The 26,736-nt window shown below is 47.1% G+C and overlaps 3 protein-coding genes across 5 annotated transcripts in view; 1 reads left to right on the forward strand and 2 right to left on the reverse strand.

The window, feature by feature from the left end:
• USP49 (ubiquitin specific peptidase 49) overlaps nt 1–2,071 on the reverse strand; it is a 91,360-nt gene extending 89,289 nt beyond the window's left edge. For 2 of the 3 annotated variants that reach the window (XM_059177933.1, XM_059177936.1), the window contains exon 1: nt 1,932–2,071. The gene's annotated coding sequence lies outside the window, so the exon portion shown is untranslated. The remainder of the gene's footprint in view (nt 1–1,931) is intronic. The other variant, XM_059177939.1, reaches the window with a different exon arrangement.
• Nucleotides 563–14,547, reverse strand: MED20 (mediator complex subunit 20). The gene is made up of 4 exons (XM_059177954.1): nt 14,370–14,547; nt 11,436–11,590; nt 4,063–4,316; nt 563–2,436 (listed from the first exon to the last, which is right to left on the reverse strand). Exons 1-4 carry the CDS (start codon nt 14,381–14,383, stop codon nt 2,221–2,223), a joined length of 639 nt encoding a protein of 212 aa, XP_059033937.1. The 5' UTR covers nt 14,384–14,547; the 3' UTR covers nt 563–2,220.
• A 46-nt stretch (nt 14,548–14,593) lies between these two features.
• On the forward strand, nt 14,594–26,504 carry BYSL (bystin like). Its single transcript, XM_059177943.1, has 7 exons — nt 14,594–15,200; nt 19,312–19,474; nt 22,162–22,300; nt 22,658–22,791; nt 23,391–23,551; nt 23,713–23,815; nt 24,349–26,504. The coding sequence occupies exons 1-7, from the start codon at nt 14,933–14,935 to the stop codon at nt 24,692–24,694; spliced, it is 1,314 nt and encodes a 437-aa protein (XP_059033926.1). The 5' UTR covers nt 14,594–14,932; the 3' UTR covers nt 24,695–26,504.
• Nucleotides 26,505–26,736: the final 232 nt, after the last annotated feature.

Consider the following 26,736-nt stretch of genomic DNA (forward strand, 5'->3'; position numbering starts at 1 on the left):
ACTTTCAAAAATGATACAGACAATTCTCAACAGCTCTTGAAAGTCCCATTCCGACTTGCACATAAAAGCTAGATGACATCTGGACCCTTCCAACTAGTTACCAGTTCAGTTTTGGCAACCTCACTAGAGGAGCCATATATGTTAAATGAAGAAATATATTGCATTACCTGCCTTTTATAAGGATAAACTTTTTTTAATTGACGCAAAGAACAAGAGTGGACAGAAGTACCCAATGTGGCAGTTCATAAAGCCCAGTCTGGTGTCCTCTGGACTTGACTTTGGTTAAATGTATGCTCGAAATAAGGGAAAAGTATGAGGAAATGTATGAGCCAAGATTGCATCAAAAGGCAAACTACAGTTAGGGAGTTTATACTCTTCTTTACTTTTAGAGCACAGAACCCCTCCGTAAAATGCATACGTCTTGAATCACATTTATCACACTCTATCTCTGTATGTTTTCAAAACGCCATCTCATCTCACAAAAGCTTTGAGGGAGTCTACAGAAAAACACAGATAAAGCTGGACGAGAGCAAATATAAATCAGAGGGCCAAAAACACAAGATCTATGTATGCATTTTATTGTCTGTAAATGACATCTAAAACACACCTCAATTTTAAAAAGCAAAAACAGAAGAAAGAACCAAACAAAAATGCCAGGGGCAAAGGAAAACAAAAAGTACAGGCAGCAGGTCCTGCAGTTGAAGTTAACCGAGCTTCCTGCCAGCCAAATCTACAAGGGAAATGTGACGGTCTCCCGATTCCTGTTGCAGAGGCATCTGATCTAAAACTAATTTCTCTGAGGTACCTGCAGTGAGGGACAGTATCCTTGAGGACAGCTCTGTGGTAAAATTCGTTAAAGTGTTTCCTCAGACCATTCCTGCCTGTATATATCAATGTTAGCCCAAGTGAACATTTCTGTAGCCTGAGTTGGTTGAGCAGGCGATGTAAGTTCAATGAGCAGCTTGGAGCCTCAAATGAAACAAGGACAAAGAGCTCAGGAAGCCGTGAACCCTTAGGCAAGGGGGGCGGAACGGACTACCCAGCGTGACTAAGCCAGGGAAACTCACGAGTGGCTCTGGCACCTGCCCTAACCCAATGCGACTGACAAATAACTCCGTTACCGGGGGTGCTCTCCAAAATAACCACCAAGGGCCCTCCTGGGCACATCCATTGAGCTCCATGTAGCAGAGGCCCCTGACTAGGCCCCCACATCCATTTTCTCCTTCATCTTTTAGTCATGGAAGCCCCGGGGTTTTAACTGGACACATGGTCACTGAAGTAAGAGGCTCTATGTCCCAGCGCCCCTTTCAGCAAAGTGTGGCCACAATGATTTGAGGGACTCCAGGTCATATCCTTTAAAAAGAAAGTGCTTTGCTCTCTCTTTCCCTGGTGTATTGCAGACACGGAACTGATGAGTCTGCTTTGACCTGGTGGGCAAGGTCAATACCCCAAAGTTGGCTGAACAAGACAGAAGGAACCCAAGGTCCTGGTGACCGTGTATAATTAAATCTGCCCCAGACCATTTGATTACATCTGTACTATCAGAAGAGAGAAGAACCTTCTACCAGGAGCCACTGTACTTTAGGTTCTCTTTGTTACAGCAGCTTGGCTTACAGCTCAACCTCATTCACAACAGAACAGAAAGATGCCAGAGGGAGACTCCAAAGTACTCCGGCAGTATCCTAGAAAAGTCAACTCACAGTTCACTTCAGCAAACAGGTCAAGAAATGACAGCCATCACACCAAGTTATGCCTTCTACTCCTTCTCCAGGAGAGGCCCAACTGCATCCCTGGAGTAGAGGAAGAGGCCTTTATTACAGCCCAGCACAGCACAGCCCAGTCCATCCACTGTGGACCTAGGCCAAATCTGCAACAGCTGGAGATACAGACTGCTTTCCCACCAACACTGGGCAGGGACAGCCCTGTCCTACCTTTTCCCTAAAGCAGGAAAGCTCCACACTTCTCCATTCTTCGTAATTACCATTCTTGAGAACAGGCCAAGTCCAGTAAGGCGTAGGGTGAAGCAGCTGCCGGGGGGCTGTGTGTGAGGGTCAGGGGAGGGGAGTCCAGATCCCCAGAACAAAAGTCATAGCTGAGAGGAGGGAGAGAAGCCTCCATGTCTACCCTGGGTTTCTGGGGTCCAGGGGTCTCAGGGTGCAGCCCTTGATCTTCCTGTACCGACCCCCTGGTGACAGAGCTCAGCTAGGCAGCCACCAGTCACTAACGAATCCCAGCCACTGGCACCTGCTGCTGCTTGCGGATCTTATTGAAGAGTTCCATGTACTGGATCATGGTATCTGCTGGGCCATAGACGGCATCGTGTCTGTTCCCAAACACTGCGGGAGCCCCTGGTGTGTGGCTGCCTAGAAAACTCTGTAGGAACTCGAGCAGCAGGCTCCAGCAGTCGCTAGCTACCACACAGGGGCCATACTCCACCTGGGAACCAAAAGAACAGAGAACAAAGGTGAGTGCAGGCAAGAATGAGGTCTTCTGCTTCTCTTGCACCTCTTGCCCCTTGCTCCCATCTTCTCCAACCCCAAGCCCAAGACACACACCTTCTAACAGCATTGCTCCACAGGAAAAACTCAAGCCACACACCAGGAATTCCACATTCCCTTTAGGGATCTCTGACATTCTCATCTTGGGAATTATCGACCCACAGCCCCCACCCACAAGACCCAGGACAGGATACAGGCCCCTTCTGATGATCTCAGAACTGTACAGTCCCTGCTATGGTGCATGAAGATCCAAGGAGAGCTCAGGAAAATTCTGACAGAAAATGAAGAACAAGAGAATGTAAAAGTGTGTATGTATCTGTGTGTGTGTCCACAGGGCGCAAAGCAGACACACATGCTCTTAGGTCTCTTTAAGACCAAACATTACCCCCACAATGGACCCCACCTGACCCTAAGAAGTAATTTCCCCACCAATGTGGCAAGGGCCAAAGGAGATACATCTTACACTTTCTCAATCCTTTCTCCTATTTTTTCACTGGAAAGATGGCAAGGAAAATAATTAGTAACCATGAGGAAAAACACGTAAAGAAAGAACTGGGATATATTTGTACTATAAAGCTGGAAATAGGAAGGACAGGCAGACAGTGGGTTCCCAGTGGGTCTCAGCAAATGCGAGGTGTATCACAAGCCAAAAGGGGTCAGGAAATCTTGGTCACAGGGGTCCCTGGAGTTTCAGAACAGTAATTACTGCTAAGGCCCTTTTCTCTACCTGGAATGCTTTGTGAGTCTCATCTATCCCCATATCTCTACATTTTAAGTCCCTCTTTACATGCTACTCCTGAAGAAAGCATCCCAATCCTCAAAGTCAGCAGTGTTCTCATTGGCCTGAATTCCCAGAGCAATCTGTGCCCGGGGAATGTCTTACAGACTAACTTCAAAAACACTTTGTTTCAGCTTTGCTCATTTACTATCATACGTTTTCAAAAGGCAGGCCCCTGTAGCTCACCTGTTTTTTGGGGTTTTTTTTTTTAATCTCACACAGTGCTGGGCATGTGGTAGACTGAGGAATTTCACTGGTCCCAAAGCCAGCTATTGCCACATTCTTTGTGGTTTCCAGTATACACCTCAGAGATGAAGTCTCCCCCCGCACACACACCTCTTTCTACCATGCAAGAAAATCGACAGCATGTCAAAAGGAAAAGCTCATCTTGCTACACAACCTTTGTGACCTATCTTAAGTTGTACTATGGAAAAACTATGTAGACACATGATTTAGGGCCCACCTCCCAAAAGTTCCTGCACAAAAAGTTGCCCTGGTTTGCTCCAGTCCTTGTGATGGGTGACTGGTCCCTTCTCTTCTCCAGCAAGCCAGCCCTCCTAAGCTTTCTATCTGCTCTGACCCCAACGTCCCATTCCCATCATGGACCAGAGCCTGAATGATTAAAGAAAAGGTAAAGGCCACAGGACAGAGGAGCACACAGGCCCTGGAGACAGGGATGAGGAAGGCATAAGTGCCTGTCTGCATTCAGAGGGGTGAGAAAACCTACAGGGCCCTCTGCTGAGCAGCGCTTCAGCACACAATGCTCCTGCTTCCCCAAGGTCTTACCTCTACGGAGATTCCCCGGGCACTGGGCCCCATGGTGACTGTGCCCACCTTTACTAGGAAGTCACAGTACTGGTAACGGGTACCCCGTGTCTCAATCTTGCTGGCCTTGGCACTCTGGAAGAAGCCCTTGAGTTTCACCATGAGCACGTCGAAGTTGGTGTCGGCAATAAGCCAAGGGCCATTCTCAAAGAGGGCGAAGCAGCTCAGAGGGTACTCTGAGTTGTGCATCACGTACATCAGCTTCCCAGCCTGACCTGCAGGGAAAGAGAGCCTATCAGCATCAAAATCTTCATCCTCAAATCCCGGGATAGAGTCAAATGTGCACAACAGGGCCAGATGGCAATCTGCCATTACCTCAGCCATCTTGGAGGGCAATGGCCAGGGGTGGAGGGTGGAATTCCCCTCACCAACGATCTTTTTCAAAGAGGAAGAGAGAAGAACGGCAGGCAAGGCAGCATGTGGTAAAACCCAGCTCTACAGAAAATGTGAGGACCACAAGGGAATTTTGATAGAGCTAGTAACAGTTTAGTTCTTAGGTTGAGAGATGATCTCCTAGATGGATGCTTGATGTCAAATAAAATCTTTAGCAAAAAAAAGATTTTATTTATTAGAGAGAGAGAGTGAAAGAGAGAATGCACATGCACAAGCAGAGGGGAACAGTACAGGGAGAAGCAGATTCCTTGATGAGCAGGAAGGTGGATGCAGAACTTGATCCCAGGACCCTGGCATCATGAACTGAAGACAGATGCTTAACCGACTGAGCCATCCAGGTGCCCAAACCCTTGGAGTGCTTTAAAGTATTAGCTGATTTGGGTGATTTCTCTGAGAAATGAGTTTTCTCACTGATGATTACTACTAGAGATTCTCTGCAAGAAGAAAGAAAAGCTACATATATTTGGTTAACTGAAAATGGAAAGCAAAATCCCCCTCTCATATACAACAAGAATCAATGGATAGACTACCAAGTATTTATTAAGACTTAACTATAAAATATTTATTAAGTACTTAACTATCCCTAATATTTTTTTTTTAGTTTTTTAGTTTTTTAAAAATATTTCATTTGTTTATTTGTCAGGCAGAAGGAGAGAGAGAGAGAGGGCACACATACCAGCAGGCAGAGGCAGAGAGAGAAGCTGGCTCCCTGCCAATCAAGGAGCCCATGCGGAACTCGATCCCAGGACCCTGGGATCATGACTTGAGCTGAAGGCAGCGGCTTAACCCACTGAGCCACCCAGGCGTCCCTATCCCCAATATTTTTTGCAAGAGTTTAAGAGGCAATGCAAGTGGAGGACTTAGCACCTGGCCCAGGAAGCTGATGCTCTCATTAAAGACAGGTGAGGGACACCTGGGTGGCTTGGTCAGTTAAACATCTGTCTCTAGCTCAGGTGATGATGCCAAGGTCCTGGGATCGAGCCCCACGTCAGGCTTCCTGCTCAGGTGGAGGTCTGCTTCTCCCTTTTTCTCTCCCTCTGCCCCTCCCAACTGCTCTTTCACTCTTTCTCTCTCAAATAAATAAATAAAAATCTTTAAGAAAAAAAAATAAAGACAAGTGAAAAACTTTTAAAGAGACTGTAAGACCAAAATGCTTACATGGGACAGACCAGAAGTCTTCTTGGAAGGAAGATCAGAGCAGAAAGAGATCAAATTGTGCAAGAATCAGCAGGAAAAACTTTCATGGAGAAAACAGGACCTGAACTATGAAATGAGGAGAGGATAGAATTCAGCCGCACGGAGGAGGAAAGACATCCTAGGCAGGAATGAGAGTTTAACAGTGGGAAAGAGAAGATGGGGTGGAGACAGCTCTACACAGGCCTCCATTCTGCTGCCACTTCCAAATCTCAACAGGCTCTGTGCCAACTGCCCCCCACATCCCTCCTGACCACCTGCTGCCAATGCGTACCTTTCACCTCCTGCCAAACCCAATGCAAAAAAAAACAAAAGTACCCAAAGATGATCTGTCATTCTGTTCTTGTGCAAACTCACTGTAACTAATTCATACTATAGTTGTCTGCAGTTCTTACTGTCTTAAAAATATTTTGAAAGTCAGCTAAGGTTTTTGTTTTTGTTTTTGTTTTTAATGAAGAAGGCACTGCCAATTGTTTACAAACAATAGTATTTTTTAAATCAAAATAAAGTATCTTTGGGGATGCCTGGGTGGCTTAGTTGGCTGAGTGTCTGCTTTTTTTTTAGAAAGATTTTATTTATTTGACAGACACAGATCACAAGCAGGCAGAAAGGCAGGCAGGGGTGGGGGGGGAGCAGGCTCCCTGCTGAGCAGAGAGGCCAGAGCTCAATCCCAGGACCCTAAGATCATGACCTGAGCTGAAGGCAGAGGCTTAATCCAGGCACCCCTAAGAGTCTGCTTTTGGCTCATGTTATGATCTCAGGATCCTGAGATCAAGCCCTTCATAGTCTGCTTTGCCCTCTTTCTCTCCCCCAGCTTGTGCTTTCTCTCTCTCTCAAATAAATAAATCTTTTTTTAAAAAGTATCTTTATATCAGCACAAACTTGTGAAGCAAGCAGAACCAGTGTTACTCTCCCCCTTTTACATACAAGGAAAATGAAGCCTATAGGATTCTGGACCAGCAACAGCAGCAGCAGCGCCACCGCCTGGGCACTTGTTGAAAATGTGGATTCTCTGCCCTGGCTGATACTTACTGAGTGGAAAAGTCTGGGAGGTACCCCCACAACCTGTGTTAACGAGCTCTCTCGGTAATGTTAATGCTGGCTCACGTGAAAACTTGTGATCTAAAGGCACAGAGTCAGCAAGGAGCAGAAGTGGAACTCCAATCCGGGCCTTCTGACCTCAAGTCTATTGCTCCTTCCATTCCACCCCACTGTCTGCTACCAATGTGTCCTCTCCCCAACTAGACTGTAGCTCCTTAAAAAGTAAAGGTCAAATCAGGAAACAGAGCCTCTGACAGGTAGTTTCATAGATACGTATGCCATCTTATATCTGTGCACAAATGTTTCGTTTTCCAAATGCCTTCGTAACTGTTCTCTCTTTCAATTCCTACATCCTTCCTACTGAAGGCAAAACTAATGGTAACACTGTGATTTTACTGATGATGAAATTCAGCAGAGCTCTTATTTATTAAACACTACATGACAACCTCAGTTCTAAGTACTTTGCATATATTATTTAATGACCACACAACTTATTTAATGACCACAACACTAGGGGATCAGTACTATGATAGAACAGTCCTGGGAAGATACAGAAACAGACCATGTAGCAAATAGTTTCATCAGAGGGGATTTTTTTTTTAAGTTTTATTTATTTATTTGACAGCTAGAGATCATAAGTAGACGGAGAGGCAGGCAAAGAGAGGAGGAAGCAGGCTCCTCGCCGAGCAGAGAGGCCTACGTGGGGCTCGATCCCAGGACCCTGGGAACACGACCTGAGCTGAAGGCAGAGGCTTCAACCCACTGAGCCACCCAGGCGCCCCTCATCAGAGGGGATTAATACAGTAAACAAAATACCAGGGTTGGGAAAAAAAAAAAAAAAAACAAAACAAACAGTGAGGCCACTCAAATATTAGCAGCACAGGAAGCTACTATAAGAAATAATACTGCTGGGGCATCTGGATAGCTCAGTGGGTTAAGGCTCTGCCTTCGGCTCAGGTCATAATCCCAGGGTCCTGGGATCGAGTCCTGCATCGGGCTCTCTGCTCCTTGGGGAGTCTGCTTCCTCCTCTCTCCCTTTGCCTGCCTCTCTGACTACTTGAGATCTCTGTCTGTCAAATAAATAAATAAAATCTTTAAAATAATAATAATAATAATAAAATAAAAAGAAATAATACTGCTTATTAGGAATAAGAAATACTTTCTATTAGCAGTAGGAAGCTACTGCTTCCCTAAGTCTGGAAGGAAAAAAGAAAGGATGTGTTGTCATTCGAGCCAGGCACAAGGGGCACCCAGCAGGAGCTAAATCCAAGAGATAGACACAGTCACATCCGGAGACACTGCTCAAAGCAGGAGAGGAGATCCTGTGCTCTTTCTTCGGTCCTCTAGCCTTCCCCACTGCCCCTCACTGGCCAAAGGTGACTAAAAGGGGCCTGGCAAATGCTGATGGCAGGGAAAGTATGGGGAATGGGTCTACAGGAGAAATAGGCTAATGACCGGCACAGAAACGGTTATAGGTTGTGGAACTTCAATAAGTTGCATTTAGTATGTGACCAGGACTTAGTTCTCTGGTTCCATGATCTAACCTCTGTGCTCTGGAACTGTCCCAGGTCAAATTAATGCAGAGCCAAGACTAAGAGAACCCAGGCTCTCTAATTCACATGCAAACGTTCTCTAACACAGGAAACAACAGATGTTGGCAAGGATGTAGAGAAAGGGGAACCCTCTTACACTGTTGGTGGGAATGCAAACTGGTATAGCCACTGTGGAAAACAGTATGGAGTTTCTTAAGAATTTAAGAAACTACCCTACGACCCAGCAATTGCACTACTAGGTATTTATCCAAAGGATATAAAAGTACAGATTCGAAGAGGTACAGCATCCTGGTGTTTACAGCAGCATTATCAACAATAGCCAAATTATGGAAAGAACCCAAATGTCCATCAACTGATGCACGGACAAAGAAAATGTGGGAGATGTATAGATACATATCTACTATCTATATATACATATGTCTATACATTTACTACATCTACATATATTATAGAGATGCATAATGGAATATTAGCCATCAAAAAGAAAAATCTTGAGATCTGCAACAACATGGATAGAAATAGAGTATATTATGGTAAGTGAAGTAAGTCAGAGAAAGACAAATACAATATGATTTCATTGGGGCACCTGGGTGGCTCAGTGGGTTAAAGCCTCTGCCTTCAGCTCAGGTCATGATCCCAGGGTCCTGGGATCGAGCCCCGCATCGGGCTCTCTGCTCAGCATGGAGCCTGTTTCCTCCTCTCTCTCTGCCTGCTGCTCTGCCTACTTGTGATCTCTGTCTGTCAAATAAATAAATAAAATCTTAAAAAAAAAAAAAAAAAAAAAAAAAACAATATGATTTCATTCATATGTAGAATTTAAGAAACAAAAGAGTTTAACATACAGGAGGGGAAAAAAAGAGATAGGGTGGAGCAAACCATAGAAGACTTTTTTTTTTAAAGATTTTATTTATTTATCTGACAGACAGAGATCACAGTAGGCAGAGATGAAGGCAGAGAGAGAGAGAGGAGGAAGCAGGCTCCCTGCTGAGCAGAGAGCCCAATGCGGGACTTGATCCCAGGACCCTGAGATCATGACCTGAGCCGAAGGCAGAGGCTTAACCCACTGAGCCACCCAGGCGCCCTGAAGACTTTTTTTTTTTTTTAAGATTTTATTATTTATTTGACAGAGAGACTGCGAGAAAGGGAAACACAAACAGGGGGAGTGGGAGAGGGAGAAGCAGGCTCCCTGCTGAGGGGCTCGATCCCAGAATCCTGGGATCATGACCTGAGCCGAAGACAGACGCTAAACAAGTGAGCCACCCAGACACCCCACCATAAAAGACTTTTAACAATAGATAACAAACAGGATTGAAGAAGGGAAGTGGGTGGCGGCTAAATGGGGTGATGAACACCCGTTGTTACAGTAAGCAACATATCAGTAAATTCTACTCCTACTACTTCTAATATACGCTGTATGTTAACTAACTAGAATTTAAATAAAAACTTGAAGAATAAGAAAGATTCTCTTTGCCTCCCTACCATCACCATCCACAGTCCATCTCAATATACTTAAAACAAAAGATTTTTTTTTTTAAGATTTTATTTATTTATTTGACAGAGAGAGAGACCACAAGTAGGCATAGAGGTAGGCAGAGAGAGAGAGAGGAAGAAGCAGGCTCCCCTCTGAGCAGAGAGCCCGATGCGGGGTTCGATCCCAGGACCCTGGGATCATGACCTGAGCTGAAGGCAGAGGCTTTAACCCACTGAGCCACCCAGGTGTCCATAAAAGTTGATTTATTTTTTATTTATTTTTTTATTTTTTTAAAAGATTTTATTTATTTATTTGACAGAGAGAAATCACAAGTAGATGGAGAGGCAGGCAGAGAGAGAGAGGGAAGCAGGCTCCCTGCTAAGCAGAGAGTCCGATGCGGGACTTGATCCCAGGACCCTGAGATCATGACCTGAGCCGAAGGCAGAGGCTTAACCCACTGAGCCACCCAGGCGCCCCACAAAAGTTGATTTAAAGGTCAAGGTCATGGGCGCCTGGGTGGCTCAGTGGGTTAAGCCGCTGCCTTCGGCTCAGGTCATGATCTCAGTATCCTGGGATCGAGTCCCGCATCGGGATCTCTGCTTAGCAGGGAGCCTGCTTCCCTCTCTCTCTCTCTGCCTGCCTATCTGTCTACTGTGAACTCTCTCTGTCAAATAAATAAATAAAATCTTTAAAAAAAATAAAAATAAAAAAAAAAATAAAAATAAAAATAAAGGTCAAGGTCAGGGGTGCCTGGTGGCTCAGTGGGTTAAAGCCTCTGCCTTCAGCTCGGGTCATGATTCCAGAGTCCTGGATCGAGCCCCGCATCGGGCTCTCTGCTCGGCAGGGAGCCTGCTTCCTCCTCTCTCTCTGTCTGCCTCTCTGCCTACTTGTGACCTCTGTCTGTCAAATAAATAAATAAATAACTCTTAAAAAAATAAAAATAAAAATAAATTAAGGTCAAGGTCATGCCAGTGAGATATCCAATGCCACTGACTAGGTGTGGGAATCTGAAAGCCTTTCTGCACGAAGTTCAAACACTCTAAAGCTGTGAAAGGATCATAGACTTCCGGACCTAAAAGGAGTCTCTCTCAAACTGAAGAGTGTGTAAAGATCATCAAGGGAGCTGGCTGAAGTGTAATTATGAGGCCTATAGCACCAATCAGGTGGTAAGGAGAGCCGGGACTCTGCAACTTTATTTTTTTAAGATTTTATTTACTTATTTGAGAGAAAGCTAGAGAGTGAGAAGGAGGGAAGAGGGAGAAGGAGAGAGAGAAATCTAAGCAGATGCTGTACTCCGTGTGGAGCCTGATGCAGGACTTGATTCCTGAGCCAAAATCAAGAGTTGGATGCTTCATCGACTGAGCCACACAGGTGCCCCAGGACTCTGCACCTTTACCAAGTAATCCAGATGCTTAGATGCCATTAGCCAGTGACCAATCACCTGAGAATCACAGCTTTAAAAGTGCAAAGTGCAAAAAGACTAAAGCTTCGGCCCAGTCTTAAGAGATGAAGGACCAAGATTTAATGCATTCAGAAACATGTGCCACATGTTCAAGAATACCGCCCTTAGCAAAAGAGCATAAAGATTTCAATAGAGAAAAAAATATATTTTTTTCAATGAACATGAATGTCAATCAACTCCAAGCGAGGTTCCAGCCATCCTGCAGATCCATCTCACTGACCTTGGCTGCCAAGAGTGGAGGCAGCTGTGTGGTAGGTCTCACAATCCACACAAAATGTTCCTTGCTTCTCTGCCCCAAGCATCTCCAATTTCCGGGTGAGGAGCTCCACCGTCTGCTGGACACTCTTGCCCTCAGCCACAGGCATCTGGGACACACTGGAAGGGAGAGGACCAAATCATCAGTACCCAGAGACCTAGGTGCACTCACTGAGCCATTCACTCAGAATCACAGAACCACAGCTCTTCAGGGCCAGGAGTTCCCCTGATCCTCTCTCTCTCATTTTAAAGACAAAGAAATAGAGGCTCACAGTTCCTGAGAGCTCCACTGAGAACTAGAACACAGGTCTCAGGACACTCTCATCAGTACAGTGAACTCCATATCACACCAATGTTTCCCAAGCAGGACATGTATGTCAATGTTCAAGAGAAGGTTTTAAGGGAGCCTGCGTGGCTCAGTCGATTAAGCATTTGCCTTTGGCTCAGGTCATGACCCCAGGGTCCTGGGATAGAGTGCCACATCAGGCTCCTTGCTCAGTGGAGAGCCTGCTTCTCCCTCCCGCTCTGCCTACTTGTATGCCCTCTCTGTCAAATAAATAAATAAAATCTTAAAAAATAATAAAATAAAATGATTTAAAAAATAGTCTCATTTTAAAAAAAAGAGAGAAGGTTTTATTTTATTTTTTTTTTAAGATTTTTTATTTATTTATTTGAGAGAGAGACAGTGAGAGAGAACATGAGCGAGGAGAAGGTCAGAGGGAGAAGCAGACTCCCCATGGAGCTGGGAGCCTGATGTGGGACTCGATCCCGGGACTCCAGGATCATGACCTGAGCCGAAGGCAGTCGTCCAACCAACTGAGCCACCCAGGCGCCCAAGAGAGAAGGTTTTAAATGGTAGAGATTGAGCAATCCGTAACATTGGGTCATATGAGAAAGGGATGTCCTTTGTGATTCCTTCAGTTCTGACTATATAGGGAAAATCTCAATCTGGGGTTAGTATGTCTTTACACCATTTCCCTAACACTTTGAATGTGCACTGTCTAGAACAGTAGCCACAAGCCGCATGTGGCTATTTATACTTACACTAATAAAACAAGTCAAATTAAAAAGTCAACTCCTCAGCTACACTACCCACATTTCAAAGGCTCAATAGGCACATGTGACCGAAGGCTAGTGTATTCAACAATGGTGTCAATAGAACATTTCCGTCAATGCAGAAAATTGTATTCAACAGCCCTAGGATCCAAGAGAAAGCAAGCCTCAAGTTTATAATCTTTAGGAACGAGAGGTAACAGTGCGTACAAGAATAAAATCAAAACAATGAAATAAAAATGTTATTTTCAAGATTTCCTTCTATGGTAAGTGAAACTGGCTTCCCCTTTAGAGTAGTAGGTAACAATCATTTCGCATCAACCATGTACCAGGCAGAGTCCAAAGGCCTTTAGACAAATGAACTCTTTGAATCCTCCCAACAGCCCTATAAATGAGCTATTATTTATATCCTTGCTACAAACAAAGAAACTGAAGTACAGAGGGATTGAGTAACTTGCACAAGGTCACAGAGCTTGGTTTGGTGTAGCAAGATTTGAAGCCAGCAGGCTGGCTCTGTGTTTGTGTTCTTATCCATTATACTAGATTGTTTCCCTGGAGACGTTGCTGCCTATTAAAACGTTTTTAAGGCAAAGACATAAATTTAAAAGAAAACAAAAACTACTGCATGTGGTACCTAGCTATATAAAAACTGCATGTTACTGAATTTTGGAAGACACCACGTAACTTTATGATCAACTACATGAAGGTATAAAAATGGAAGTCCTGCTGTTGCTAAAAATTGTCACAACTCTCCATCGAAAAAGGCATTCACGAGCAATGAGATGATGTGCCTTGTTGAGAAACATAAGAGAATCCCTAAACTGATGTTATAGGGGTCAGAAGTCCCAGGAGTGTGAAAAACTTAAGGGTCCCATTCCCTCTCTTGTCTTCTACTGAAAGAACAGGGGCTTCCAGAGTTCCAAGGCTCTATGCTACAAACTTTTCATTCCATCCCTCACACATTCCCCCTTACACAAGAAGACTTAGAAAAGGCTCATGATGTCCACTATGGAAAACAAAAGTGCTGTAACGGACAAGCCAGCAAGAACTAGAGCTACCGGAAAAAGTAGTTCCCACGGGCTCTGGCCACTAACTTCAGGATATCCCAGCCTCCAGCCCTCTCTTACTGGAAACATGCTAATACTTACCAATATTCAAAACAAAACCAAAAAAGACCTGAAATCTACCATTTGGGAACCCATGCCCCCAGGCATTAGGCCCATACCTTTCTCTGCCACCCTACTTATATCATGTCAGTAAAAGTCCATAGAAACTAGTCCAATCATATAATTAAACACAGTAGGAACCCTCATCTGACTCCAACAGCTTCTCCCTCCCGCCCCTTAGACTGAAAATCTTAAAACGGCCACACCAGAACCAGACACGGGCTGGTCTAACTTCATTAGGTGGCTGTAGGGAGGGGCAGGAGAAAACCCGGAAAAAAAAGATGGTTCCCCCGTGGCCTATCCTGCACCCCCTCTAGCCCCGCCTGCAGATTGGGTCCCAGTCCGGACAACCTATTTCCAACGCTTAAATTCCGCCCCTGGCAGCCCGATGGCCTCCTGGGAAGGAAGAAAAAGGAAGGAGTTTCACCACCGATGGGCTCCTGGGACAAAACCTTTTACCTGCCGCCTTCCAGGACGAAAAGAAGCATCTTTGAGCAAACAAACCCAGAGAATCCGCAACCCTCACAGTGCCTCCCTCACCCACACATTCCGAAGACATCTTGCTCAGCTCGTGGAGGACCGTGGACCCCGGTCCCGAGCCTACTCCCGGGTACACTCCAGGCTCCTTAGGGCCCTTCCCGACCCCAAACGCCGCCCCTCAAAGTCCCTTGCGGGCCTACCAAGTCACTCCCATGGTACCGGGCCAGGAGGGTGAAAGGAATAAACAGTTAAATCACAGTGGTCTCCGGCCGCCCACACTAGGCGAATCCACCCTACTGCAAGCTTCTAACGAGGGATGTGCTCCGGAAATGAGGTAAAAACAGAGCGTCCAGTCGACGCGCCCACGAGGAGCGGGGGCAGGTCTAGGCACCTCCTCGGTGACGCCTCCAGTGACGTCACGGCTCAACTCCGGGCCCCGGCCTTCCAGCTGGTTCACGTCTGGGGACATAGGTCTTCGATCCGTGAAAGTAGAAAAATCATCGCTCGACTGCCACCACTTGGAAAATCCAACGTTAAATGCAATGAGTTTATTCGGGAATCCAGCTCCAGGATCCGCGAGCTCTTTTAGGGGGTGTGATGGCGCGGATGGCACTCCTGGCCTCCGAACACTAGGAGGCGCTGTAATCTCCGTGGGAGTCTCTTGGGAAGTGAGAGTTCACTGCGCAAGTGCGCTGGAGACCTTCCCCACCCACCCACCCTCCGTTCCCACGTGTGAAGTTTTCCGGCGAAGTTTTGGAGGAAAATGCCCAAATTCAAGGCGGCTCGCGGAGCTGCGGGTCAGGAAAAACATGCGCCCCTGGCTGAGCAGATCCTGAGTGGGGACGCGGTGCGAGCAGGAGCCCGGGAAAAGCGGCGCGGTCGTGGGACCGGAGACGAGGAGGAAGAGTATGTGGGGCCCCGGCTGACCCGACGGATTTTGCAGCAAGCACGGCAGCAGCAGGAGGAACTCGAGACCGAGCATGGGACTAGGGGCAAACCCTCAGCGCCACGCGAGCGTACCACGCGGCTCGGTGAGTGGGGGTGGGGGAGTACCAGGAAGAGGGAGGTTCTTTTGGGGGAGGGGAGGAGTAGACGACCAAAAGGTATTTGGCACGGGAATCGTTTGAAATTAAGAAAATCAAATAAAGTAAATAAGGGGTCCGCAGTACACCCTTGCGAAGGTAATGAATTGGGAGACCCCGCTCTGGACCAGATTTAGAATGGTCAGACCTCTCTACATCACTTGTAGTTTTAGATACTCGGCTTCTAGGCACCCCTGAAGTTAGACCAACAGGAAGTAGTTGCTCGCGCCACAGAGCACTCCTAACATTTATCCATTTGTTCTGTACATTCTTGGGGGTTGTCTAGTCCGCGCTTTGCACTGTGCTAGGAGTTTAGATGGTTTGGGTAAAGAAGGAAACAGGAGAGCCATGTGCCTGACTTCAAGATCTTACAGTCTAGCCCAAGAGAGAGATAATTAAATTGATTTTTAGAACAATACATTCCAGGGTAAAGAAAGAATAGCTTTCCTTATAACAATAGCATTACTTTTGGGGTCAGGCTTCCCAGATTGCATGACTTTTGTGTTGAGAAAAATGAGTGGGAAGTGCTCTGAGCAGAAAGAGTGATATTGTTTAGGTGCTCAAGAGGAAGAGAGACTAATTAAAAGATGGTCAGTATTAGGGTGGATGTGTTGACCTCCGAGTTGCTTGATCCGTTTCTCAGATCTCATCTTTAATTTAAAGATCTCATCTTTAATTGTCCTGAGAGCACTGTTTTTAACAGTTGAACACTGGCCTTCTGGCTTCAGTATCTTTTGCTGGCTCCTCTTTTGGGTCCAGCCTCTTATCATTGTTGGGCCACAAGGTTCAGTTCTTGAACCTCTTCATGTCACTTCTGCGGTGCTGTCATCATTTTCATGGTTTAAGTGCCATCTACTTGGTGACCGCTCCCAACTTTGTAATCTTGCCCAGATCTCTTCCATGAAAATAAGATTCTTCTATTTCAGCTGCCTTTTTTACATCTCAAATTTAGTGTGTCCAAAACAGAAATCCTGTTCTTGCCAAGCCTGCTCCTCCCACTGTCCTCCTCATCTCAGTTAATAGGATGATATCTTCCCATTTCGTCAAGACAGAAGAAACCTTGGATTCCTCTCTTTCTTACTCCACATCTGATCTATTAGGAAATCCTGTTGACTGTCTTCAAAATAGATTAAGAGTTAGACCTTTTCTCATCACCTTGAAACACAGTCCTGTTTGAACCACCATAATCTTTCACCTGGATTATTGTAGTAGCTTCCTAATTAGTATTCCCATCCACCTTACAGTCTGTTCGCAGCAGCGGGAAGACTTCAAAGATCTATGTGATCTGCCCCTGTTGCCAAATTGACCTCTTCTAGTACTTTCCCCTTCCCCTCTTCATCCATACAGGCTTTATTTTTCCTTAAACATAATAAGCTGGGGCTTTTGCCCTCATTATTTCTTTTGTATTCATACCCCTGTAGATTTATTCCCCTGATTCTTCACCTTCTCAGAGAAGCCTACCGTGGCCACTCCGAAAAATATCTGGGGGCACCTGGGTGGCTCAGTCGGTTAAACATCTGATTTCTGCTCAAGTCGTGATCTCAGGGTCCTGGGATCTAGTCTGATGTTGGGCTCCGTGCTCAGTAGGGAGTCTGCTTGTCCCTTTCTCTCACTCCCAAATGAATAAAATATTAAAAAGAAGAAGAAAAAGAAAGAAAGATAGATTGGGTGGCTCAGTCATTAAGTGCCTGCCTTCTTCTCAGGTCATGATCCCAGGGTGCTGGGATCTAGCTCCACGTTGGACTCCCTGCCTGGCAGGAAGCCTGCTTCTCCCTCTCCCACTCCTCGTGCTTGTGTTCCCTCTCTCACTGTGTCTCTCTCAAATAAATAAATAAAATCTTTTTTAAAAAAAGAAAGAGCGAGCTCCCATTTCTGTTTCCACACTTACAACTTCTCTACTCTGCTCTATGTCTTTTTTTTTTTTTTTTTTTTTTTAAGATTTCATTCATTTATCTGACAGACAGAGATTACAAGTAGGCAGAGAGAGAGGAGAAAGCAGGCTCCCCACTGAGCAGAAAGCCGGATGCGGGGGCTTGATCCCAGCACCCTGGGGCCATGACCCGAACTGAAGGCAGAGGCTTTAACCCACTGAGCCACCCAGGCGCCCCTGCTCTATGTCTTTTTCATAGCACTTGTCTTCTTTTAATACTTATTATTGTCTCTTTCCCTTATTAAAACACTCAGCTCTGTCGGGTGTTTTACACTAATTTCAGCGCTCAGAATGGTGCCTCACATATAGTAGGCACTCACTGTTGTTGAGTGAATGGGTTAATGGTAGTAGGGTAGGTAGGAACCAAATCTACAGAAAACTCCGAGGCTATGTTCAGGATTTAAAGTTGTCCCAAAGACAGTAGGGGGCTGTTGGAAAATATGGAGACCAGTTAGGGGATTGTTGAACTAATGCAGATGAGATGATGCTAATCTAGGTTCAGGCAGAACTGTGAAGGATTTGAGAGATAGTTTGGGAGGTAGAATTGAATAGGCCTTGCTCACTGATTGTGTATTGGGGTGAGGGCAGGGGATGAGGCAGGCCTACCAGGTTCTGCCTCAGCATTTGGTGAACAGTAGTGCCATTTAAGACATGAATACAGTGAATGCAGAGACCTAGAAGGGAAAGAGAGTGAATTCGGTTGATGACAGGTGAAGTTTGAATTGCCTGTGGCTTATCCAAGAGCTGCTCTACAGGAGGGAGCTGGAGTGAGTCTCTGGAGTAAAGGGAAATCTACCTACTGGCACAGATTTGGGGTTTGTTAGCATGTGGAGACAAAACATCTGGTGCATCCCCCTCCCCCATTTAGCTTTTATCACACATTGCCTCCATTCTTTTTTTTTTAAGATTTTATTTATTTGATAGAGCGTGCGCACAAGCAGGGGGAGTGGCAGGCAGAGGGAGAGAGAGAACCAGACTTCTTGCTGAGCAGAGAGCCATGCATGGGGCTCCATCCCAGGAACTCTGCAATCATGACCCAAGCCGAAGACAGGTGCCTGACTGAGCTACCCAGATGTCCTCACTGCCTCTGTTCTTAATGAGCTATTGAGTGTAACATTTTATCTTTCTGCTTGGATTATTACACACCTTTCCAGATGCCCAGCTAGCTGTAGCCTTCCAATAATCATTATAAAAATGGGTTGTGCCAGGGTGCCTGGGTGGCTCAGTCAGTTAAGCATCTGACTTTGGTTTAGGTCATAATCTCAGTGTCCTGGAATTGAGCCCTCTGCGGCGTCTGGCTCTGCATTCAGCTGGGAGTCTGCTGCTTCCTTGCCTTCTGCCTCCACCCCTGCCCTTGTTCATGCTCACGTGCATGCGCAGACACTCTTTCTCAAATCAATAAGTTCTAAAGGTAGGGGGAAGGGGTTTGTTCCATTGAAATCTGAAGTCCGTTGCCTGGCCTCAAGACCCTCTGCAGTGGAGCTTTACTTTACTGCTCTAGCCTTATTTCGTGCTACAGCCTGTTAGATACTCTGGTAACCAACCGTTTCTGCCAGTGTTGTTACCCACACCTGGAGCACACCCCTCCAGTTCCTGTACTGCCTGTCCAGAGTCTGATCATCCCTTGCTTCCATCACCTTTTACATGCCTGTGGTATACACTGCCTGTACTACTCGTTTTGGCATATATTGAAGCCCTACAACGTGTATAGAACAGAGGGGAAGAATGCGCAGTCTAAATGCAGACTACCTGCCTAGGCAAGTTACTTAACTTTCCCATGCTTCAGAGTCCCCCTCTGAAGCTGGGTAGAATAGTAGTATTTACTTCTTGGTGTTATGAAAATTAGGTACAGTGTTTAGAAGAGCTCCTGCGTGTTAATGATTATGCATTGGCATCGCTATCTCCTTGGCTCCTATTTGTACATTTTGTTTCTCAAGCGAGATCGGGAACAGGAACCCCCCCCACCCCGGAACTGGAAGATAGTGGGGCATCACTGCTTTCACTACAATTGTCCATGTATGTTACAAGCCCATTTGAGGCTTGTACTGTGCATCATGGGTAACATTGAAATGACCTCTACATCTCCCACCCACAACTTGCCTTTGCTCATCCATTTTTCTCCTCTTCTAGGTCCAGGAGTCCCACAGGATGGATCAGATGATGAGGACGAGGAGTGGCCCACCCTGGAGAAGGCTGCCACAATGACAGGGTCAGGCCATCATGCAGAGGTGGTCGTGGACCCTGAGGATGAACGTGCCATTGAGATGTTCATGAACAAGAACCCTCCTGCCAGGTAGAGCTGGCATGGTCTGGGGCTGTGGGAGGTCAGGTTCCGGTGGCAGCTTTCCTACAGGGAAGCAGATGCCCTGGCAGTTTCGGTTCCCTGCCTTTGGGAAGGGCCTGAGCATAGCTAGTTTTGGGGAACCGGCCCTCCTCAGTGGGAATGACCCAGGCCCAGCTGTCCACTTATAGAACTGCCCGGGGAGACAGCTATAGGGCCTTCTCTCATGCCTCCAGGGCAGTCCATCCCATTGGATTTGGTTTTGGTCTGCTCGGTTTGCTGAGTGCTAATTTCCTTGGCCAGGTCTCTTTCACGCTCTCAGCATCAGTTCAGCCCAGGTTTCTCAGCCTCGGCTCTACTGGCATTTTGGGCTAGATAATTATTTTTTATGGAGGCTATCCTGTGCACTGGGGGATGTTTAGCAGCATGCCTGACTTCTGCTTGCTGGGTGCCAGTAGTGATCTTTTCCCTAATCACGATAACCAAACAATGTGTCCAGACTGTTAGATGTGCCCTGGTGGGCAGACTCACCCCGGTTGGAAGCACACTTTTCTTGCCATGTATCCTAAATGGCAGCTCCAAAGCACGCGGGCACTAAAGTTCCTATGGTCAAACTCTCAAGCCCATAGATTCTGACCCAGGGGAGGCGGAGTCTCGGATAAAGGCCCTCAACTAGTTCATTCTGACCCTGTGATACTTATATGATGCTGTTCTTAGTTCTTATGCTTTTTAGAGCTAATTTAGGGCATATCTCTTTGCTAGTAATATTGAGAATAAGAAAGGGATACTTAAAAAAAAAAGAAAGGGAAACTAAAGGGCACCTGGATGGCTCGGTAGGTTAAGCCTCTGCCTTTGGCTTAGGCCATGATCTCATGGTCCTGGGATCGAGCCCCCGCATTGGGCTCTCTGCTAAGCAGGGAGCCTGCTTCCCCATCTCTCTCTCTCTCGGCTGCCTTGTGATTTCTCTCTCACTCTGTCAAATAAATAAATAAAATCTTTTTTAAAAGAAAAAAAGGGGGGCACCTGGGTGGCTCAGTGGGTTAAACCGCTGCCTTCGGCTCAGGTCATGATCTCAGAGTCCTGGGATCGAGTCCCGCATCGGGCTCTCTGCTCAGCAGAGAGCCTGCTTCTCTCTCTCTCTCTCTGCCTGCCTCTCCATCTACTTGTGATTTCTCTCTGTCAAATAAATAAATAAAATCTTTAAAAAATAAAAAAAGAAAAAAAAGAAAAAAAGGAAGCTGAAGGAGTTCTGTGATCACTTGAGAGCACAGAATGAGAAAATGAGCCCATTGCCCACACTGATGCCCAGCAGCTGAAGTAGATGTCACAGTGTGTCCTGGTCTGGTATGTTTGTCTTGCCAGAGAGCCCGTTGGGTTCTCGCTCAGCACCTCTGAACTCCTTTGTAACACAGCATGCTGGCAGAACTGGCTGGGTGACTTTACTGGTCACAGCTACCGAAAACAGGGGCTGCTGATAGTCTTGAGAAATGACAGCTGGCAGCTTCTGAAAGCCAAGCCCAGACCCACATGAACTCAGCAGTCAGAGGCCGGTGCAGTTGGGGTTACATGATAGCATACCGTCGAGTACCTGAATTTTAGAATGTGAAAGACCAGGGTTGAAGATCCAGCAAGTCTTTAAGACCTTGGAGGAATTATTGACCTCTGTGGGTATCTGTTCTTGTGTCTGAATAAGGGCAGTATTGACACCTCTTTGAGATGTCGCACAGCCTGTATGAGGTAACATCTGCCAAGCCCTGCCTCACTGCCTGGTGTTGAGAAAACAGGAGGTATTTTAAATGTAGAGCCTCTGAAGACACCGTTATTATCCTGAAGCCCAACGTGACAGTAATTCCAAATTGTCACAATAAGGTGATGTGTGATACGCTCTACATAAGGAACCTGAGAAAAATACCATTAATCTTAGAAACCTTTCCATAAATTTTAATTTTTTTAAAGATTATATTTATTTATTTGACAGAGAGATGGAGAGCACAAGTAGGCAGAGCATCAGGCCTAGGGAGAGGGAGAAGCAGACTCCTGCTGAGCAGGGAGCCTGATATGGGATCTTAATCCCAGGACCCCAGGATCATGACCCGAGCCAAAGGCAGAGGCTTTAACCCATGGAGCCACCCAGGGGCCCCTCCATAAATTTTAATAAATGAAGTTATGGGGAAGTTTGTGTCATAGTCCCTCCTTAATGGCCCCTTACTCCTTGAAATTTTGGAAGGTAACTGCGATATGTCTGGCACGCTGGAGAGGTCATACCAGGACTTTGTAACAGGGGACTTCTCCGCATGTCACCAGCACAGGATAGATGCATTTGAAATAAACAATGTTTCCTGCATGCTTGCTATGTCCTAATAGTAAGGTATGAACATTAACTCCCGTAATCCTCATGCTGACTTTAGGAGTTAGGTACTGTTAATATCCCTGTCTCACAGATGAGGAAAACTGAGGCGTAGAGAAGCCAAGGAATGTGCCCAGGGTCATACAGGGAGAATGCAGGTTCTTCACCTTCCTACACTGTCAGCTTTGTCCCAGAATGAATGACTTTCAGGTCCTCCGCACCCTGCAGGGATTCTGTGGTAGGTGGTTTGGCCCAGGGAGACTGGGGCCTCACATCCCAACGCGGGCGTGTAGAGTTTCCTGGACTGACCCCAGCCCTCTCTCCTTCCCTCCCGCACCTCCCTTACTCATAGGCGTACCCTGGCTGACATCATCATGGAGAAGCTGACTGAGAAGCAGACGGAAGTTGAGATGGTTATGTCAGAGGTGTCAGGCTTTCCCTTGCATCAGCTGGACCCCCGGGTTCTGGAGGTCTACAGGGGAGTCCGGGAGGTAAGAGCTGAGAGGAGAGCCGTAATGGAATACCCTGCCAGGGGCTGTGGGCTCCCACCTCCGGCTTTCTTCCCACACAAATGAGGCACAGTGGCCAGGAGCAGACTTAAGAGCCTGTGTGTGTGGGTCCTGATTCCTGCTGTGCCACTCAGGCACGTGGTGGCCTTGGGGAAGGTTCCTTAACCCTGGTCTTGGTTTCCCCACCTGCGAAATGAGGTGCTGGGAGCACATCCTTACAGGATTGTTGTGAGGACTAAGTGAACAAGCCATGAAAACCACACAGACAGGCCTGGCATGGGGCACGTGGCTTCTGTGTCATTGGCAGTGCTCATTCTGCACCCCCACCCCCACCCCCAGGTGTTATCCACATACCGGAGTGGGAAGCTGCCCAAGGCCTTCAAGATCATCCCTGCGCTCTCCAACTGGGAGCAGATACTCTACGTGACGGAGCCCGAGGCCTGGACTGCAGCTGCCATGTACCAGGCTACAAGGTGGAGTAAAGGGGGCTGGGTAGATGCTGAGGGTGAGGGGGACAGGCTTTGTCTGCCATTGTTGTTGTTTTAGTCCTACCATTGTTGTCTGCCATTGTTGTTGTTTTAGTCCTGCCCCAGAGCTCTAGCCTGTACTTCTTTAGCTCACTGTTTCCCCAGCTTTCCTGTTTCCGGCCTCAGGGCCAGGACCACGTTGAGACTCTGCTCTGATGAGTTTCCAGAAACAGGGCTCATAACTACTGAGAGACAACCCTTGGTGTGTCAGAGGGGCTTCTGAAGTCTGGCTCCCCAGGCAGGCTCAGTTCCCTCGTAACAAGCAAAGAGAGAACCCATGATGGAGAAGGAAAGGGAACAGTGGAGAGCGCAGGCTTTCCTGAAGACAGCACTCACTCTGCTTGGGGGCACCTGGTAGCCTGTCCTGTGCCTTTTCTTGTCTGACTTGGGTGTTGAGTGCACACAGCTGACTCCCACACACACCTCACATCTCATGTGTGCACCAGCCATGATGATACTCAAAGTGCCAGTGCCACACTGTCCAGTGACCTGGGATCTTCCCCCATATCCCTCTTTCCCACCCCCCACCCCCCAAAAAAACCTAGGATTTTCGCCTCTAACCTGAAGGAACGCATGGCTCAGCGCTTCTACAACCTTGTCCTGCTCCCCCGGGTACGAGACGACATCGCTGAATACAAACGACTGAATTTCCACCTCTATATGGCTCTCAAGAAGGCCCTGTTTAAGCCCGGAGCCTGGTTTAAAGGTGGGAACCCGGGAGGCTGCTAAGAGGGAGGGGCTGGAGCTCCTGCAGGTGAAAGCAACAAGCCTGACTTGGGAGCTGACTATATTTCGGGTAGGTGGGGAGCTGCTGTAGCACCTGAACTCAACCTGAACTCAAGGTGACCCCCGTCTGACTCTCCCCAGGGATCCTGATCCCACTGTGCGAGTCCGGCACCTGTACCCTCCGGGAAGCCATCATTGTGGGTAGCATCATCACCAAATGCTCCATCCCTGTGTTGCACTCCAGGTAGTGTCGGTGGGAGTGGAGGACAGTTAGGAGAGACCCAGATAGGAGAATCCCAGGATGGGGGGGTAGGGGGATACACACAGTGGAGAAGGAGCTGGAACAGCCCTGAGTCTGTGGCTTGTTGAAGCACCTAAGTGTGTTGCCGCTCCACTAGAATGTAAGCTCCCCCAAAACAGGAGCCCAGTGCCTGGCACATGGCAGGTGCTTAGTAAAGAGTTGAATGAATGAATAGGAAACATGGGAAGAAAGTGTGTTAAGGGTGGAGATCTTCACATGCTTGAATCTATTCTAGCCAGATAATGAGACTGAGACCAGCGGTTGAGCAAGAAGTAGGGATCTGGGGTGAAATCTGTGTTGAGCTGGTAACTGGGGCCGAGGGAGTGTCAGGTTGGGTAGGTGAGAAGGCAGCCTGAGATGGCCCCCTTCGGGAATAGCACAGTGCAGGGGCCAACAGAGGAGGAAAAGGGTCGGAGGGACGATAGAAGGCGGCCCTTCCTCCAACATCCCCCCCACCACTAATCCTTCCCCACCAGTGCAGCCATGCTGAAAATCGCCGAGATGGAATACAGCGGTGCTAACAGCATCTTCCTGCGACTGTTGCTGGATAAGAAGTATGCGCTGCCCTACCGCGTGCTGGACGCCCTGGTCTTCCACTTCCTGGGCTTCCGGACGGATAAGCGCGAACTGCCTGTGCTCTGGCACCAGTGCCTCCTGACTTTTGTCCAGCGCTACAAGGCAGACCTAGCCACGGATCAGAAGGAGGCCCTCTTGGAACTGCTCCGACTACAGCCCCATCCACAGCTGTCCCCTGAGATTCGGCGTGAGCTTCAGAGCGCGGTCCCCCGAGATGTGGAAGACATGCCTGTCACCATGGAGTGAGGAAAGTGACTTGCCCTGGTCTGAGGAGACATGAGGGGATACCAGGATTCCCTGTTGGTGACACACAGCTTTTAACAGCTGAACTCGGGACAGGTCAGGACAGTGAGTGGTCACAGGCAGCTGTGACTCCCAGTGGCTGACAGGGAGGACTGGAGGGTCAGGCTGGCTCCTTCTTCCATTCTAGGTCTTCGTCCCTACTCAGTTCTGAGGCCTGACTGGAGGTGCCCCATGCCAGCATTCCCACTCCCTGGCCAGGGCTTGGAATAGGTTCTTTACGTGGGCTGTTGTGGCTCATCACTGGGCCATATAGATAAAAACCAAAGGCAGGTATTTATTGAACTTCTGTGTTTTGATGTGATCAGTAGAAATCTTTGTTTTCCCTCTTCAGCTGGCGGGAAACTCTTCCCTTTTTGTGTTCAGAGCAGATTCTTAACAGTTGATACCCTTCTCTGCCGCCTCATTCTGTGAGTCTGTGTCTCCAGTTAGAGCCTTCACAAAGTCAGAAGCTACTTTGGGGGAATGCCAGCAACCAGGAAGGAGGATGTTTCAAAAGATGGTCCTGTCTCAGCTGCAGGTGGACTGCTGCAGGAGAAAGTCTCGAGAGAAAACTGCAGCCACGGAGAATAAGGTCAGGCCCTGGAATGCGTCAGTTTGGAGTCACCGCCAGCCAGGTTCCCTAACTTTATTGGCTACTTAAAGCTTCAGACCAGATGTTGGCAGAGTAGAGTTGTAAGTAGATTTTCCTGCAGCCCATGAGCTAATCGTGATTTTTACATCTTTTAGGTGGGAAAAAAAACGTGAGTATTTTGTGATAGGTGAAAATTATATGAAATTCCGATTTCAGTGTCCCTAAGTAAAGTTGTGTTGGGACACAGCTGTGCCTATCCATTTGTTTTTTATGGGTGCTTTGATGCTACAGCAGCAGAGCTGAATAGGGTTGGACCTCGAAGAGTACATGGGGTTGGGGCGCCAACCCCCTCATATAGCCAGAAATCTGCGTATAAAACTTTTGACTCCCCAGACATGAGCACCAATAGCCTCCTATGACTGGAAGCCTTACCAATAACCAGTCAATTCACACGTTTTGTAGGTTATGTATCATACCTACAGCATTCCTACAATAAAATAAGCCGGAGAAAAGGAGATGTAAAGGAAATCATGAGAGAACACATTCACAGTCCCATACTATTTATCAATAGTGTTAAGTGAATACATCTATTTAGAAAAATCTGCATATGTAAGTGGACCTGCCTGGTTCCATCCCATATTCAAGGGCCAGCTGTACAGTCCTTCTAGAACTTTTTTTTTAAGATTTTATTTGACAGAGATCACAAGCAGGCAGAGAGGCAGGCAGAGAGAGGGGAGGAAGCTGGCTCCCCACTGAGCAGAGAGCCCAATGCAGGGCTCTAATTCCAGGACCCCGGGATCATGACCTGAGCTGAAGGCAGAGGCTTTAACCCACTGAGCCATCCAGGCGCCCCTAGAACCCTTCTTGTTTGCTTTTGGTGACTTTCTTCCAACCTAGTTCATGTATTTGAAGAGAAACTGATCATGAATTTTGTATTTATCTGCATTTGCATCTTTGAGAAACACTACCAACTGCCCAGGCCCCTGACACCAGACCTGCCTCCCTTTACCTCATTTGGGGAACCACACACACACACACACACTTCAGGTCTTTTTCAAGAGAAAGGGCTGTATTACAGTATATAGGTTTCTTAACCATTTAAAGCAAAAACTATGCCATCTACTTCATTTCCTTCCTAAAAATGTGTCACTGAGTTACTGAATATTGTGCCTCAAGCCTGTTTTCCCTGGGCCCTGTGGTTTTTATTGAGCAATTCTGCATGGTGCCATGAGTTTTAGGAATGCATACATCCCATTGTAATGCAGAACTGACTGTATCTGGGGCAAAAACCAAATGGCCCAGAGCCTAAAATACTCTGGCCCTTCACAAATTGGCTTTGTGATGACCCCTGCGTCATGACCCTTGACTTCTGCCCTGCTTTTTACATCCTGCCCTCTAAAAACAGCTTTTGCCC

Source organism: Mustela lutreola, chromosome 6 (assembly GCF_030435805.1).
Source record: "Mustela lutreola isolate mMusLut2 chromosome 6, mMusLut2.pri, whole genome shotgun sequence".
Lineage (NCBI taxonomy): Eukaryota > Metazoa > Chordata > Mammalia > Carnivora > Mustelidae > Mustela > Mustela lutreola.

Excerpts from the sequence above, each read along its gene's own strand:
- MED20 (XM_059177954.1), bottom strand. Across the intron at positions 4,317-11,435 it reads CTCCACTCTTGGCAGCCAAG|GTCAGGCTGGGAAGCTGATG; the intron begins GTCAGTGAGATG and ends CTTTCCCTGCAG. Across the intron at positions 2,437-4,062 it reads CCCGGGGAATCTCCGTAGAG|GTGGAGTATGGCCCCTGTGT; the intron begins GTAAGACCTTGG and ends TTTGGTTCCCAG.
- BYSL (XM_059177943.1), top strand. The coding sequence starts at position 14,933 with ATGCCCAAATTCAAGGCGGCTCGCGGAGCTGCGGGTCAGGAAAAACAT. Across the intron at positions 22,301-22,657 it reads TCTACAGGGGAGTCCGGGAG|GTGTTATCCACATACCGGAG; the intron begins GTAAGAGCTGAG and ends CCCCACCCCCAG. Across the intron at positions 22,792-23,390 it reads GCCATGTACCAGGCTACAAG|GATTTTCGCCTCTAACCTGA; the intron begins GTGGAGTAAAGG and ends AAAAAAACCTAG.